The sequence below is a fragment of the Balaenoptera acutorostrata genome, chromosome 2, assembly GCF_949987535.1.
Source record: "Balaenoptera acutorostrata chromosome 2, mBalAcu1.1, whole genome shotgun sequence".
Lineage (NCBI taxonomy): Eukaryota > Metazoa > Chordata > Mammalia > Artiodactyla > Balaenopteridae > Balaenoptera > Balaenoptera acutorostrata.
This window is the reverse complement of record NC_080065.1, coordinates 181,946,408-181,962,898: the sequence shown is the minus strand read 5'-3', so window position 1 is coordinate 181,962,898 and position 16,491 is coordinate 181,946,408. Positions and strand designations below refer to the sequence as shown.

Below are 16,491 nucleotides of genomic sequence, written 5' to 3'. Positions count from 1 at the left end.
GCTGTGTCAGATGCATGAGAAGAAAGGTTGGTCTCCATCCTTCCTATGTAAACAGAGCGATGAGTTGAGGCCTGGACTGATAAACAGACTCTCAGTCACATAGCCTTTGCTTAAATCTTGGCTTTGCTGTGTGTCCTTGAGGAAGTTTGTCAGCCACTCTGTGCCTGTCTCCTAATCTGTGAAAAGAAGGATGATACTAATAGTAGTACCAACCTGCTAGGGCTGTGTGATGATTGGTTAATATATATATAGTAAGGTGCTTGAATTTGTGCCTGGAACCTAGACAGTGCTTATCAGCGTTGGCTGGAATTCCAGAATATTGTAGTTTGTGCGGAGGGAACGTAGGGGTCAGGGACCACATATTGAGAGAAAGTCCCTTCCTTTAGTTGGGCAGCCTCTCTATGACAAGGTGGCCCCTAAGCTAAATGCCGAGGGATGTGTAGGACTTGGTCAGGGGTGGGGTGAGGTGCAGATGGCCCTGCTGGAGAGGGAGGTGGCAATGGGGGTGGTAAAACCAGCGCTACTGTCAGCAAGGAATAACAATGGTGTGACTTGACAGGGCTTCCTGGGAAGAGTTTGAGGGATATTTAGGAATTAGGGCTGCCTGGTGGGTTGTTGGTTAGAAGAGATAAAGAAGCAGGCATGTGTAACACTGGAGAGGGCTCAGTTGACCAGGTGGGCAGGGGTGGTATGACCGTGCAAAGAGCAGAGGTCAAGCCACCTGTGCCTTCTTTCCCTCGATCTTTTCAATTTTTGGAAACTAATGCTATAATATTAATTAAGTGAAAATTGGTTATCTGATATGTGTCAGGCATTCTATTAGGCACTAAAGATAGAAAAAATGAAAACACTGCCCTCCAGGGCAGTGTTTAAGACAATTTAGAGGGATAGACAAGCGTGTGATGGGTTCATCACCATTAAAAGTGATATAATGTTGCCAGGCACTGGGAAATGCAGCAAACAACAGTAATAAACCAGACCCCTTGAGAGCATCCTGGGCTGTGGGGCTTGGGGCTGAGGTGAATGGGGTGGGATGCCAGCTGTGTGGGCTCTTGCCCAGAACAAGCAGGTTCTCCACCTGTTGCATTTGTGAGGTCCCTTGTCTGTGTTTTTAAAATTCCCTTCTTAGTTATTATAGTTTTTGGTGTAAATAAATTCTAGGTTTCATCCATCTGGCACAATCTTATTTATATTTTTTGTTGCAGGAAATTGAAGAGCCATCCTTGGAGCCAGGTACTGTTAAATGAAAAACTTAGCAGCGGGGTTTGGAACCATTCTAGTTTTCCACCTTCTCTAATTTGAATTCTTTAATTTTAAAAAGTTACCTTACTGTAGTATACATTGTTCTAAAGGTTTACGATCCAGAACATACCAGGATCATAGAGATTGGAAACCCAGCCATATCACCAGATCTGTGAAAGTGGCTGACTTCTCATTTCGCAAAATGTATTGGTGAGATGAAACTGTCTCATGCCTTTTTAAATGTACACGGCACTTAAACTTATGTAGAGAGAGTTTGCATGCCTCTCGAGAGCAAATACCTCTGTACCCCACAGAACAGATCTTGTGATATTGGGCAGTATCTTAACTTTGTGGTTTTTAATTCAGGCAGTGCAGGCAGTGGTAGGGAGATACGGTTTAAAACATTGAGACGTAACTGGATTCCAGAAGAGGAAAGAGTTTCTTCATGAGAATTCCAAACAAATAACTGTTCACTTTCTGGACTGCAAATATCTCAGAGCACCGATGGAAGAGATTCTGGTTTTCATGTTGGACTGTTCTGTTAAAAGAAATTCAAAGAAATTTGGAAATTGAGCTGTTCAGTGAATGGTGATACATTCAGTTAAGCAACTTGGACTTTGGAAGCTAAATTTGGAAGAGTCATATATAAACGACGACAGAATGAAGACTGTCAAGAATCAGCCAGAAGGTTATGGGGGTTAAATCTCTGGGATGCTTTTCTCTTCCATGTAGCGTAGAGGCTTGCTCTCGCAGGCGGTTGGAGCGCAGGTAGTGTAACCAGTGTAACTTTGTGTACCCGCGGGTTTTCCAATCTCTGTGTAGCTAGCAGTTCTCTTCGTGTTAGTGTGGCAGCCGTGCCAGTTCCACATTTGTGATTGCTTTATTTCCCTGGTAATTAAACCTTGTGCCATTCTATTCCTGTTAAATCCGTAGAAAATGAGAAAATACTCGACATTTTGGGGGAAACTTGTAAATCTGAGCCAGTAAAAGAAGAAGGTTCCGAGCTGGAGCAGCCATTTGCACAGGAAACAAGTAGCGTGGGGCCAGACAGAAAGCTTGCGGAGGAAGAGGACCTTTTTGACAGCGCCCATCCGGAGGAGGGTGATTTAGATTTGGCCAGCGAGTCAACAGCACAAGCTCAGTCGAGCAAGGCAGACACCCTGTTAGCGGTAGTGAAAAGGGAGCCCGTGGAGCAGACAGGCGATGGCGAGAGGACGGACTGTGAGCCTGTAGGGCTAGAGAAGCCAGTTGAGCAGAGTAGTAAAGCCTCAGAGCACACGGAAGCCTGTAGCGAGGAGGCCTCGGAAGCGCCCCCGGAAGCCTCAAGCCCAGACCCCAGGGATAGCAAAGAAGACGTGAAGAAGTTTGCTTTTGAAGCTTGTAATGAAGTCCCTCCGGCTCCTAAAGAGTCCTCAGCCAGTGAGGGCGCTGATCAGAAAATGAGGTTTGTTTTTTCTCAGTTTTAGACCAGACGCTATCTCCTTTTCATTGGTCGTTTAATGACACACATAAGCTGTTGTTTCTGCAATTGGCCAGCCAGACTGATGCAATTGTAGTTTACTTCTAAAGAATGTTTTATTTCTCTTTGTTTATTTTAAGCTGATTACATAATCTTTTTTCTTTTCTCAACCTATCATGGTTGTTTTCTTTAATTCTTCCTAATTATCTTTAGCCCAGCAGAATTAATTAACTCCTGTGGGTCTGAAATCTTATGGTTAGGTCAGATTTCCAATACACGTTTGTCGGGGTATCATTTTTTCAGAACTAAATTTCGGGTAGGTATGCAACCTCAGCACGTATTTTATAATTTTGAGTTTGTTTCCTGTCTGCTTCTTCCTTCTGGAGTGACATTGTCTTTTGTCTCTAGTTCTGTCGAAGATGACTTGGATACCAAAAGGCTTTCCAAAGAGGAAAAGGGTAGGTCAGCGTGGCATCATCCCCAAGAGCATGTTTGGCCCCCATGGTGGCGGGTGTTTGGTTCTGGGCTGTCCACACCCATTTCTGCCTCACATGTGCCTGTGAGCCCGTCTCAAAGCCTTTTCTCCACTCTGTGCCCTGCTCCTCACTGCAGGTTCTGGGTTGCAGGGCAGAGTTGACACATCGATTTGATGCTCACGCTTGATTTTGCCAGAGGGCTTTGAGCTCCTCTGTCCTGACTGACCCTCTGATTTGCAACCTCCTTAACCACGGTGACACTTGCAGATGGAGAAAATGCTTCGAGTTTCAGATACCTTGGGGCGGTGGGGAGCAGTTTCCCTGGTATTGCAGATTTATCAACACCAGAGCCCTTTATTGATCCACTGATTGAGAAGCAGTTTTGCTGGTCCAGATTCCTCCTTAATCAGTGTTCTAATAAGAACAAAAACCAGGGGTAGGTTGTGCTCTGTGGTTCTACACTGATAGCACCTGTCTTACATTCCAAAGTCGCCTCACTGGATTGGGTGATGCCATTTGGTAGCTAAGAGACTCTCCCACGGGCTGAGCAGCCTCTGACTCGCCATAGTAAGTGGCGTTGCCAGTGGTCCCATCTGCCTAGTGCGCAGCTCCAGAGCTTGTGTAAGGACAGTGGGCGGGGCCCCACACCCCAGCTGGCTTTGGGTACTGCTGGCATCTGGGACAAGTAGGGAAAGTGTCTGGTTTGGAATGATTTTAAGCTTTTTTAAGACTCAGGATTTTGTTGGTGTCATGTTTTTGACCTGAACTTTTTTTGTGATAGGTCGTAGCAGTTGTGGTAGGAATTTCTGGGTTAGTGGACTTTCTTCTACCACCAGAGCTACAGATTTGAAGAATCTTTTCAGCAAGTATGGGAAGGTAAGACCGGGGATGAGATTTTTAAGCCCATGCAGTATGGCTTCTACGTGCAGATTATTGTCCCCACGCAGTGAGGACTTTGAGTGACTGTGCATGCTGCTCTTTGACCTCACATTTGCTCACATTGCTCGTGGCGGGTCCGCCGCCCCTACGGGGAGAGATGCAAGCCCAGTGGGATCTCCCAGAGCCCACATCCACTTTGTATTTCTCACCTTTCCCCGGCCCCCAAGCCACCACACGACTTGATAGCTTCCTGAATCCATTTCTCTGGCTTTAGGCCTTAAACCCAGGGAGGGCTGTGGAGGGTGGACCAGAGGGCAGGGTGGGAAGGTGCTGGTAGCATTTTCGTGAGATGGTGGTGATTACAGAACACGAGTGAAGCTGTAGATATGGTTACGAACAAGATCTCTGGAGCCAGGCCGGTGTGGGCAGCTGTGGGCCCCAGCTCTGCCGCTCAGAGTTGTGTGGCCGGGGCATGTCGCCTCTCCCGTGTGAACCTCATCTCGTCACCTGGGGGCCCTCAAAAGTCGTTGTCTCCTTATGATGGCCTGTGTAACTGGAGCAGAGCTGCTGGTGCCCTGCCTCTGCCCACGTGCTTTCACCCCCAGCTGGGTAGCTCTGGCCCCCTCTTCTCTGCCACCCCTGCCTGTCTCCCTCCATCCTCAGCCCAGCAAGGGTGGCCATGACGCCCAGGTGGGCCACCTCCCCGCCTGGGTGCCAACTGCAGTCCCCCGTGTGTTGCCTTTAGTCCCTCCTCTTTCTCCCCCTCCCTCTCCCCCTTCCTCCCCATGCTTCCCGAACTCACCTCCAGATAAACTGCTGCACCTGTGCCTCCTTGTCTCTCAGTCAGTCTTGGCCAAGTGAGACTTAGCACAGGCTCGTGTTCGTAGTAAGGGTTCAGCAATGATAACAGAGAAAACCAATGTCATTTACCTTGGTTGTTGACGTTCAGGAACTAACAAGGAAAACTAAACTTGACACGTTTCTCAGAATAACTCACGACTCCCTGGGCCTCAGTAATACAAGGTGGGACCCTTTTCTTGATTCTGCTTTGGCCCTCAAAGCAGATGGCTGCTCTCAGCAGGGAAGTGTCAGCCTGGAGCCTGCAGTGTCTTGGGTTCATTGCTGGCTCGAATAAGGGACCAGACCACTCTGAAACCTTCCTTTGGGGGTAAGGCTCCACGTGGCACAATGAGAATGAATACCGGCCATGGCCACTGGTTCCTCTGGGACCTCTCCTGAGCCGTGGTGCCTTCTGCCGTAAAAGGCTGTCCCTAACTTCAGCTTACTGAGGTTGTTGGGAGAGTTAAATAGCATATAAGGATGTATCTGTAGTGCCTGAAACATCTCCTTGAATTTTGTTTTGTTAGTAGTAGGATGGGCTCTGCATTACAGAGCGCTCTTTATAAACCTGTCCTGTCGCTCTCCTTCTGTAGATGTGTCTTCCTACTTCACTGGCCACGTAGATGACTGCATGTTCAGAAACATTTCTTTACAAATTTTACATAGTGTTAACGGCATGCTGGCAGGACTCTGCCTTCTGCTTCACTTTCTCCTCCACGCTGTCATCCTGGTGCCCTAGAGGAACAGGCAGGATGGAGTCGGAGCAGCCAGACAATAGCATTACCCTCCCCAGCCTTTACCTGCTACTTGTCCTCCACCTGTTCTCAGTGTCTCTGGTGGGGGGCGGGGGGGAGCAGGACGTGGGGTGGGTCAGAGGGAAGCAGCGTGGACCGCAGTGTCGGGGTCTGTGGGGGGGGCTTCGTGTCCAAGCCATATTTGTGTGCTTTCCTTCAAGGTGGTGGGCGCCAAGGTTGTGACCAATGCCCGGAGTCCTGGAGCTCGCTGCTACGGCTTTGTTACAATGTCCACGGCAGAAGAGGCCACAAAATGCATTAACCACCTGCACAAAACAGAGCTCCACGGGAAGATGATCTCAGTGGAAAAAGTAAGGGGCTATTTTCTTCCCGGGATGTGACCATGTTAGGAAATAAGGTAATACTTCCACCTGATTCTCTTTTTCAGGCAAAAAATGAACCTGCTGGGAAGAAAACTTCTGACAAAAGAGAAGGGGAGGGGAAAAAAGAGAAGTCTAGCAATGCTGACAGGTATTACTCTTCCCGAGGGGATTGTGGCCAAGGTGACCCTTTTCTTCATTTCACGTCCTTCACGTTTTCCACGGATGGGGAAGGCTGTGAGGCCCTCGCCCCCTTTACTTTTCTGCATTCGTTGAGGACGGTCTCACCACCAGTCCTGGGAGATGACTCCAGTCCCTCTCCAGGCTCCTTGTCCTCCATCCTGTTGGTGCCTTAGAGGCAGCCTCCTCATCACTTGGTGCTCATGGCGAGAGTCCTGTCATCGTCGCTGGCTTTTTCCCTCAATATCTCTTCTCACCCACCTGTGTCTGGGGTGTTATTTTTAGATCTGCAAACATTAAGAGAGAAGAGAAGCCCGACAGAAAAGATGATGCTAAAAAGGGTGAAGATGGAAGTGGAGAAAAGAGCAAAGATCAGGATGATCAGAAACCTGGCCCTTCAGAACGATCTCGAACCACAAAATCAGGTAGCTGACCGATGGGTATGGGAGATTTCACCTTGTGTTCTGTTCCTGGCTGGTGTGGTTAGTTGGCAACACAAAACTACATTTGTTTTCTATGGAGTTGAGTGTTGTTCCTCAGTTGGAGGTGCCGCTTCTTATCTTGCTCCTCTCTTCCTGTAGGAAGTCGAGGAACTGAGCGGACCGTGGTGATGGATAAATCTAAAGGTGTACCTGTTATCAGTGTCAAAACATCAGGATCCAAGGACAGAGTGAGTGTTCCTTTCCCACCTGGGGTATTTATTTCCTCTGACATTCCTATGTGTGTTTTAGGGGATTCTTGAGCTTGAGAAAAGTTGTCAGCCTTTCCAAAATGTAGGTTTTTTTGAACTTCAAAAATGGGAAAGTTTATAAGCTTTGCTTCATAGTTTGTATGATAAGAATTGTTGCTTTTTGGTTTTTTATAACTAATTTTCAAATTCAATTATGGGAGTGGTTGGCTTTGTTTGCCTGAATCAGGGTACAGTAGTCCATTTTCCTTGCCAGCCTGGAAGTTTGAGCAGCTCTCCATTGTGCATTCCCAAACCCCCGTGTGACCCAGGCAGCCTTCCGGCCCGCCTTTACAGCCAGTCCATACTCTGACTCCTTGCAGATACTCCACAGAACACGGAATCCACAAAGTGCCAGTCTTAGGTTCTTACCACTTCACTCTGCCTGCCACTGGGGTCATGGGTAGCTGTTGATATTCATACGTTCAACTTTTGACAGGCTTACAACTTTGATGGATGTGGGTCCAGGTCCCCAAGGCTACCCACATTCTGAGATCCACTGGGGGGCCCCCTGGACTCGGCACATAGTTGTAGTCACGGTCAAGATTGGCTTCAGTGATGCAGAGAGGATACACAGCCGGGCAGGCGGGGAAAGACAGGTGGGGGGAGTCTGGAGGGGACCCTGCCGGCTCCTTTGTGTTCTCCCTCCTGTGTTGGCTCCCGCAACAGCGACAGTGCAGCCGCTTGAGGGTGATACTTCTGCCCAGGGAAGCCCGTTGGAGCCTCAGCTCCCAGGGTTTTTAATGGGGCTGGTCACGTAGTCCCCTCTCCAGGCAAGTACCGAAGGAGAGCAGGTTTTCAGCACAAACCATCATTTGCATGGTCTGGGCACAGTGAACCACCTTTGCCAGTTAACTCTTGACTTAGGGACACTCTGAATGCCAAGTTCTCTAACACCAGCCTCAGGCCTGCCATGTTAACCTGTGCTGCCCAGAAGATAAACCGTTTAAGCTTTTGAATGTTGTGGACCAGTTGCAAGCTGACATTTCTATTACGACATTTCAGTCTGCCTGTGTTTGTGCAAATATTTTACTGTGTTAGAGCGTTTTCCCCTTATTTTATAATAAATGATGCAGAATGGCAAATTGGAAGTGTGAATTTGAGGGCTGAGGCGGGTAGATCTCAAAAAATAATGCAGTCAGCACAAATAAGGAATCCTCAAACATACCAGAAATAGCCTCAATTGGGCATCGCCGCATGTTTAATATTAAAGAATGTGTTTTGGACGCAAAAGACAAAGTGAAAAAAAAATACTTTTTTATCTTACAAAAAGTTTCTGGTAAGATACTCATTTCCATTTTGACTAGTGAAAGTACTCGAGTCATATTTTAGCATTAAATGGTAATGACAGTCTGTGACTCTGAATTACAGTAAGCAAACATGAAGTTTCTTAGGAGAGAAGGCTTTGTTATCTGATTGTTTCATTAAACGTTAATCTTCACTTCTGATCTTGGATGCTTGGACCTGGACACACCTAATTCTCCTGTTGTTGTTTCTACCTTAACTTTTCAATGTTTCTTGGTGAACCAGGTTTCCAAGAGCCAGGATCGCAAATCAGCCAGCAGGGAGAAGCGGTCTGTTGTGTCCTTTGATAAAGTCAAAGAGTCGAGGAAGTCACGAGACTCAGAGTCCCGCAGGTGAGTCAGAATCCAGGAATGTGGGCTGGTTTGGGTGTTGCAGTTGACTGGTGGTAACTCTGTCCTGGGAGGGTATTTTCCGAGTCCCCTGTGGGTGGAATATTGCTTTAAACCTCTGCTCCTTTGGCTTTTAGTTCACAGACTTCCTGTGCACTGGCTTTCTTCTGTGACTTTTTTCAAACTGTTTCCTCAGGCAGATATTTTGAAGATTCTGGGAGGTAGCAAAGGCAGGGGAGATGGAATGCTTTCCTGGGACAGTAGTGCTAGTTAACAGAACATACCAAATTTGCTCCAGAAGCTGTGAATAGGGAAAAAGAGTGGGACAGACCAATGAGAGAGCTGAGAGGTCCTCGTCCTTAAATAAGCCCAAGACAAGGTCCTCATAATTTTTAAAAACTAAACAGAAATGTTGTCAATCACGTTGAGTGACAGTTAAAGTTTCCTGTCAAGAAAAAAATGTAAACTGTAGTTTAAAAAATAAGAACCATTAGTAAAAAGGCTAGCAGAATGAGACTGAGAAAGGGGGCAGGAGCACTGTTTTCTGTAGTACGCTGTACAGAACTTTTGCTGAAAAGGGAAAGGCAGTGGGCAAAGAAAAAGTGCGGCTTTGGTGAAGTAATTAGCAAATGAGTAGAACTGACCCATGTGCGTGTGGGAATTTAACATGATAAAAGTGATATTTCCCACTAGTGAGAAAAGGACGGGCTCACCCCAGAATGGCTTCAGGTCACTTGGCTGTGCCTTTGGACAGTCCTTTGGATCTCTGGCTCACATCACTACAAATTGTCAACATAAACTGCTGGCTGAACATAAACATAAAAATTAGTTATCCGTGTAATGCAAAAGTAAATATATTTATGAGTTTGAGCTTTTGAAAGGACTGAAATTTTATAAAGGAGAGGTAGACTAAATTAAAATTTCTCTTCTGTACAATGAAAGACCAAAGAGAAGGTGCAAAGATGTGTGACAGATGGTAGTAAAGGTGTTTTGTAGTAGATAAAAAATAACCCGATAGAAGATGGACAGAAGGGGCTGCGTACATATGGTCATGAAACATGAAACGTCGTTCAGCCTCACCAGGCATCAGGGACATGCAGGTGAAAACAGCAGTGAGACTGGTTTTCCATCCGTTAATTTGATCTGAATTACAGTTGGGGGAGACAGATGCTTGTAGTGGTGGGAGTGACCTCTCTGGGGGGCACAGCAGCCTGGAGAGCGGTCCCGAGGTAGCACGGGCTTCTGAATGCTGGTGTTCCAGACCCAGCAATGCCACTTCCCCCAGCCTGCCCGAGAGGAACCTGTGCTAAGAAAATGGGGCGGGGTGGCCATTTCCCTGAGGCTGGGAACAACCAGAAGGCCCACGAGGTCTGCGAGTGGTCATGTGCACTGTGGCCTCTCACTCCATGGGCTCCTTCCCAGAAGCATGCCGTACATCTGTAGAGGTGGGGGCGCACGGGGTCCAGGACATGGTGCCTGAAAGCAAGGAAGCTGCAGCCATTTTTTTCTAAGACGCAGACACAAAGTAAGGCGAGATTAGACATTTCTGCTGGTATGATTATGTGTCTAAGCACAGAGCAGAGGATGGACAGGAGACAACCTGGCAGCTGTACACGGAGACTGGAGGGAAGCGCACTGGGCACCATCAGTATCACCTGCAAAAGCAGGGCTGTCAGTGCCCTCAGCCTTGGCGGGGTCCTGCACAGCCGGGCTGCGTCCACCACCCAGCGGCCCTTGCTTGTTGCTAAATGTATCTGCAGCTCTAGGGCCCCCATCCCACCCGGGGGCGGAGCCGTGGCCCCATCCATAGCTCCCCCTGCTGGGAGAGGCCCTCGGTACTGGGCGCTGCTGCGGCTCCTGGGCCCTTGCAGCCTCTGCTGTTTGCCTCCAGGGTGCGCGAGCGCAGTGAGCGAGAGCAGTGCATGCAGGCGCAGCTGGAGCGGGAGGAGCGCAAGCGGCTGCTCATCGCCCGCGAGAGGCTGGCTTTCCACAGACATCGCCTGGAGCGGGAGCGGCTGGAGCGCGAGCGGCTGGAGCGCGAGCGCATGCGCGTGGAGCACGAGCGCAGGCGCGAGCAGGAGCGCATCCACCACGAGCGCGAGGAGCTGCGGCGCCAACAGGAGCTGCGCTACGAGCAGGAGCGGCGGCCCGCCGTGCGGAGGCCCTACGACGACGGGCGGTAAGCCACGCCACTCCTAGCCACCGCCCCTGAGGTGGCCCCTGGCGTTTAGAATTGTGCCGTGGTCCCCAGAGTCCTGTTAACACACGATTTTTATTTAAAAGGAAGCACAAGTACTTGTTACAGTCAAATTTGGTATTCTGTACTTCATCTGGGAACCTGAGATAGTTTGAGATCGGTGGAGAAATGGTTGGATAAAGAGGTGCTTATTAAATCATTAGGTTCAGGTCCCAGCACAGACCACTGCCTCCTCCCCCAGGAAGGAGATCAGACACCCAGAGCAGCACATAACACATCGGGCTGGGCACGCGGCCAGCACCTCCTTCTGGGCACCTTCCAGGTTTTGTAATCATTGCAGTAGTTTGTGTTGGTTCATTCTGTTAATGAGATCGCGTTTAACTCCCCAGACACGCTGATATGCCACACGAACACTAAAATGCTCACCACCAGTGAAAGGCCCGTTTCGGGTCTTGCTGTCAGGAGTCTGGGGTGATAATCCTAGCATTGATTCTATCAGAGCTTTTCCACACGCATGGTGTCTTGGGGGAGACTGCCTGGTGGTGTGTGTTTGTTCCTTTGTTTTAATCTTCTTTCTACTGGCATGGGTTAGAGAGGTCCCTGTGTAATATAACATTGAGACTTCTGTAAAGGGCCTTTAAGGTGTCTTAGGACTTTTTATGCATTTTACAAGATACTGAGGGGAGAGTCTGTTATGGTCAGAAACGGTTTTGAGCCAGTACATTTCAAGTGCTACTGAAAGTCCTCCCCACTTGGTGTATGCTGGGTCAAGTCTGCATCGGGATAGAAGGACAGCGGTGTACTAATTGTCCTGGTAGACTGGCCGACCCTCATGGCCATGAGAGGTTCCCAGAGGGGATCTGCTGACACCCACTTCACTGATCCCCTCCTATAGGGAGACCGGAGCTTTTCTGTGGGGGACAAGGGGCATGTGGGGTAAGAGAGAATGGAGCCCTTCAGTCACATCCCACGTCACCCCTCCAGGCGCTCTCAGCTCATGTGGACTCTAATGATAAAGTTCCTTCTCGTTCTGTGAAGTGATAGGGGCAGTGGGAGGGTCAAGTTTACCAGCTTCCACAAAGGTAATCTATTTGGAGGGGGAGATGTACGTCCTCTTTCTTGCTTCCTTTCCTAGGCGAGATGATGCTTACTGGCCAGAAGCTAAGCGGGCCGCCCTGGATGAGCGTTACCATTCTGACTTCAACCGCCAGGACCGCTTCCACGACTTTGACCACAGGGACCGGGGCCGCTACCCTGACCACTCGGTCGACAGGTCAGCCACTGACCCTGCCTGCTTGATGCATGATTTCTTTGTCCTGGTTCATTCTTTTCTTTTCTCTTCTTTTTTTTTTAATGTGGACCATTTTTAAAATCTTTATTGAATTTGTTACAATATTGCTTCTGTTTTATGTTTTCGTTTTTCGGCCCCGAGCCATGGGATCTTTCTTTAGCTCCCCAACCAAGGATCAAAACCCTAGGCCCCTTCATTGGAAGGCGAAGTCTTAACCACTGGACCGCCAGGGAAGTCCCTGTCCTGGTTCATTCTTAATGACAAAGAGCTCGAGTGGCCCTTCTAGGCTCTAGGCTTCTAGGTAGCCAGCCCACGTGAACCAGCAGAGTGTATGTGAATTACCTGGGTTCAAGTGGAAATGTTTTCCATTTGGGGACTTAACCGACCTATCTTTCTCCTTATGCTTTCATTTAAATTGGTTTTTTCAGGAGAGAAGGTTCAAGGTCAATCATGGGAGAAAGAGAAGGACAGGTAAGTCAGAAGCTGTGATTGTAGCCACAGTTTTCCCTGTACAGTTGGTTCTCTTCCCTTTCCATGCCTTCTTCCTCCTCCACCTGAGTTAGAGGAAGAACGAGTAAGGGAGTGCGGCACCTGCAGCGTTTTGTGGGATGACCATGTGAATAGCTTGTGCTTTGTGCTGGCCCAAAATTCAAACAAGTATTCTGAAGCCTTGTTTGGCTTTGACCCTAAGGTTCTATACACCTTGGTGACTACACCGGTACTAAAGTGCTGGAGAGCCTTGCATGAGTCTGGCAGGCTCTGTTGGGAAGTGCCTGTGACCCACAGCGCTGACTAGACGCGATGCCTCGTGTCACGGAGCCCAGTGCACCTGGAGTGTCAATGGTCGCAGGGTCAGCACGCCCCTGCTGAGCCTCGGGAAGCAGCTGAGTCAGGCCCACGCGTTTTCTCTTTGCAGGATGAACACATTAGAAAACAAGCTCAGTTTTCTCCTTTTTTCCTATCGTACATTTAGATTGAGAACTTCCCCAAAGAGCCTTGACTTTTTAGTGGGTTTCCTTGGAGAATCAGAGGCATGAGGGAAAGTTGTGGTCAGGGCATCGTTCTGGCAGAATCGCTGCCCCGTGGGTCGGTCTCCTCCCTGACTCCAGCACCGACGTTCAGTCCTATCCTCCCTCCATGCCTGAGAACATGGCTGGGAATGGCTAAGCTCCTTGACTGCATCTGAGGAGTTCGCTGCCACCTCAGGAGCAATTCCATGACCCTGTCACATGATTCCTGTTTCTCTGCTCCCAGGCATAAATCTCCCGTGCAGCTAAATGTACCCCTAGTGTCATGGGTTTCCTTTGGTGGAGACGTTGAGCACAGTGGTTAAATGTCCAGGCTCCGGAATCAGGACCAGGGTCACATCGCGGTGCCACCACTTCTGCTGAGCCTGTTTCTCCAGCTGTGAAAGGAGGGGAGGGAGGGTGGGGTGGAGTGGGGGGTTAAATGAGATGACATACGTGTCTGCGGCAAGTGTTTGCCCAGTCCTGCCGTGTTGCTCTTGTTCGTGGAGAGCTATTCTCATCTGATTAGATAGTGCTCTCCTGACCGAAAGGAGTGTTTGTGTCCTCACATCCATAATCACAAGTAAGATACAACTGCTGCCCCGAACGGCAAATGGTGACATCCGACACAGAAAGGGAAAACCAGCACAGGCCTCAGGGCCTTGTTGAACTGGTCCGTGGGTGGGTGGGTTGTTAGACAGGAGAATGTTGGTTAAATTTTAAAACACCAGGGAGAGATGAGAATGGGCTTTAAAGAACTAGGTCTTGCTGAGATGAACTTCCATCCTTTAAATGTTTCTCTGTCCAATTAGTCTTCAGAAGGCTATTGATAAAAGGTCATTCTCAAATGTCCAAAATTAAGCTGTGTAAAGCATGAGCTATAATTTTTTTAAAGTCAGTGCACCTTGAAGGTTGTTCATAGAACTGCTTCCAGGATCCCGTTTGAGATACCTTGTTACATTTGCCAGCACTGACTTTCCTGGACACATTGGCTTGTGATTTTGCCCCTTGAAGGAACAACGTTCTGTTTTGTCCATCTTGTAAGATTGACCCCCTTTTCTTGTGCGGTGTGGGTACACGTTTGGGGACGAGCGGCCGGGGGGAGCAGGCGGCGGTGCTGCCCAGGGCGCCGAGGGCCACGAAGTCAGGGCTCCCATGTGGAGCCACCGTGTACCTGCCCTGGCCCAGGAGATTCCCGTGGATGCAGACGGGGACAGGGCCGCTGGGGCGGGACCCCAAGGGGCTTCGTTACCAGGACGCCTTTCTCCTTCCTTCTCAGTTAGACCATAGTCCTGGGGCAAAAGCCCCAAAGCCACAGATTGGGTTTGTGGAACAACAAGAGAACAGGGCTGTGGAGCCAGAGCCACCTCGCCAGCTCCGTGAAAGTCAGCCTGGACCTTCTTGCAGCCGGCAGGGACGGGCTCGGGGTGAAGGGAAAGGGGCTAGAGTGTGAGGTGTCCTCTTTAATCTTCCTGGGGTCTGTGCCGGCCGAGCAGTTCACGTGGCCATGCCGCTGAGCAAGCCGGGCTGCCAAGGAGTCGTGTCTGGACAAAGTAGGACAGGATGCCAGGCCCTGGAGTGAATCATGTCAAAGGATCCCTGGTGGCTCTTCTGCTCTGGTGGCTCCCTGATCATATTCTGAGCACAGGCACCTGGCACAGCGTGGTCCGTTGCTGGTGTGGGGCAGTCACTCAGCCCCAGCACGCTTCAGTCCATTGGTGCCTGAATCTCTGCCTTCTGATTAGGGAGAACCTAATTTGGTCTTGGGCTCCATGAGCACTGCTCCTCCCCAGGCCTTGAGCAGACATCGGGGGTGCGGCTGTGTTGTGCCAGCTGAAAGGTCCTGTGTGGCCCCAGACAGCGTACAGAACGCCTGCCGGCACTGTCTCGGGCCTGCAGGGACTCCTGTCTGAGTTATCGTCCTTGTCATTATTAACTTGTTGCCCCAAAGGCCCTGAGATCCAGGGTTGTACTGAGGCCTTCTTTCGTTTTGACCCTTTAACGTCCAGCATTACCCTGAACGCCACGGAGGACCAGAGCGCCACGGACGGGATTCCCGTGATGGGTGGGGCGGATACAGCTCTGACAAGAGGATGAGCGAGGGCCGGGGGCTGCCTCCTCCCCCCAGGTTTGTGTCTCACGTCCCATGGTGCCCGCCGGGGCCTCTCACCCAGCTGGCAGGATTGGTGTGTCCGGCCGAGGACCCCTGGTCTTGGGCATAAGCTGAGTGCGGGCCCAGCGCACTCGCCACGGCCCAGGCTGCCTCTGAGCTCTCTGAGTGCCACTTCCGTTCCCCCGCAGCCCCCGTTGCTCAAAGGGCTGGGGTCACAAAGTGCTAAACGCACCCTCCCAAACCCAGTGCCGTTGCTCTCCTGGAGGGCAGAGGTGGGGGCAATCCAAATCAGAGATGTCTTTCTCCAAGGGGCAGACGTGAGTGGGGGGACCACAGCCGAAGAATGGAGGATGACCGTGCGTGGCAGGGCGCTGCTGACGGAGGCATGATGGACAGGGACCATAGGAGGTGGCAAGGTGAGCGCTGGCACTTGGCCAAGGCGCATCTGTCTCGGTGGAGAAGCATCCGGGCAGCTGGGGTTGCCCCTGCTCTACATCGGGCACTGCTCGTGAGGGCGGGAGCAGCTTTCTCTGCTCTCCCTAGCGTGTGGCCTTGCTCCTTCCGGCCTGGGTGGGTGAGTGGGTGAGGTCTGGCACAGGAGGGGTGCCACGGGTGCTGTAGCTCCTCTTCACCGTGACTTAGCAAGGAGAGCGGGTGTGTGCAATCTGTGTGCTCACACATCCTCCACGGACCTGTGGCTCAAGAAAGGGACTGGAGTTGTCTGAGCCCTGTGTCCTCTGAACTCGACGTCCTGTGCCTGGAGGCGCTGTGTGAAAAGTGTTCCTTGTTTTCCAGGCGGTGAGAGAAGTATGTCTGGTCACTCCGGGCCAGGTCACATGATGAACCGGGGAGGCATGTCGGGGTAAGGCCCATTGTCACTGGTCTCGTCTTTGCTTGTGGGCTCGCCTCGGTGAAGGTGCCGTGTGCTTGGGCGGGTGTCACTGCTGCTAAAAGGAAGGAGGCCCCAGAGAGCACGGGCACAGGGCAGAGCCCACTGAGTGAAAAATAAAAAAGAATTTGCCTTTGTTTCAGGCGCGGCAGCTTTGCCCCCGGGGGGGCCTCTCGGGGCCACGTGATCCCTCGCGGCGGCTTCGGGGGCCAGAACCGGGGGAGCCGACCCAATGATGCCCGCTTCACTCGCCGCTACTAAGTGCTTGGGCTCCTGTGTTACGTCACGTGGCAACAAGAATATGTTCTGTTAAGAGTTCCCTTAAACTGTGTACAATAATTTTTTTTTATCTGCTGCCATATTGTAGCTCAATACAATGTGAATTTGTTTTTTGGTTTTTTTGGTTTTTTGTAATAAATGTGTTTCTGTTCACGTACCCTTTA

General features: G+C 50.3%; 1 protein-coding gene across 2 annotated transcripts in view; it reads left to right on the top strand.

Annotated features, from left to right (window-relative positions):
• Positions 1 to 16,491, top strand: part of SAFB (scaffold attachment factor B) — a 35,181-nt gene extending 18,690 nt beyond the window's left edge. Inside the window, exons 6-21 of one of the 2 annotated variants that reach the window (XM_057540829.1) lie at positions 1,206 to 1,233; positions 2,176 to 2,686; positions 3,110 to 3,159; positions 3,959 to 4,053; positions 5,852 to 6,001; positions 6,079 to 6,161; positions 6,476 to 6,615; positions 6,772 to 6,860; positions 8,448 to 8,554; positions 10,443 to 10,730; positions 11,884 to 12,021; positions 12,468 to 12,510; positions 15,056 to 15,174; positions 15,475 to 15,575; positions 15,955 to 16,021; positions 16,192 to 16,491. In XM_057540829.1, coding sequence (XP_057396812.1) covers positions 1,206 to 1,233; positions 2,176 to 2,686; positions 3,110 to 3,159; positions 3,959 to 4,053; positions 5,852 to 6,001; positions 6,079 to 6,161; positions 6,476 to 6,615; positions 6,772 to 6,860; positions 8,448 to 8,554; positions 10,443 to 10,730; positions 11,884 to 12,021; positions 12,468 to 12,510; positions 15,056 to 15,174; positions 15,475 to 15,575; positions 15,955 to 16,021; positions 16,192 to 16,309 — 2,127 coding nt within the window. In that variant the 3' untranslated portion in view covers positions 16,310 to 16,491. Of the gene's footprint in view, positions 1 to 1,205; positions 1,234 to 2,175; positions 2,687 to 3,109; positions 3,160 to 3,958; positions 4,054 to 5,851; positions 6,002 to 6,078; positions 6,162 to 6,475; positions 6,616 to 6,771; positions 6,861 to 8,447; positions 8,555 to 10,442; positions 10,731 to 11,883; positions 12,022 to 12,467; positions 12,511 to 15,055; positions 15,175 to 15,468; positions 15,576 to 15,954; positions 16,022 to 16,191 lie in introns of both variants that reach the window. The other variant, XM_057540828.1, reaches the window with a different exon arrangement.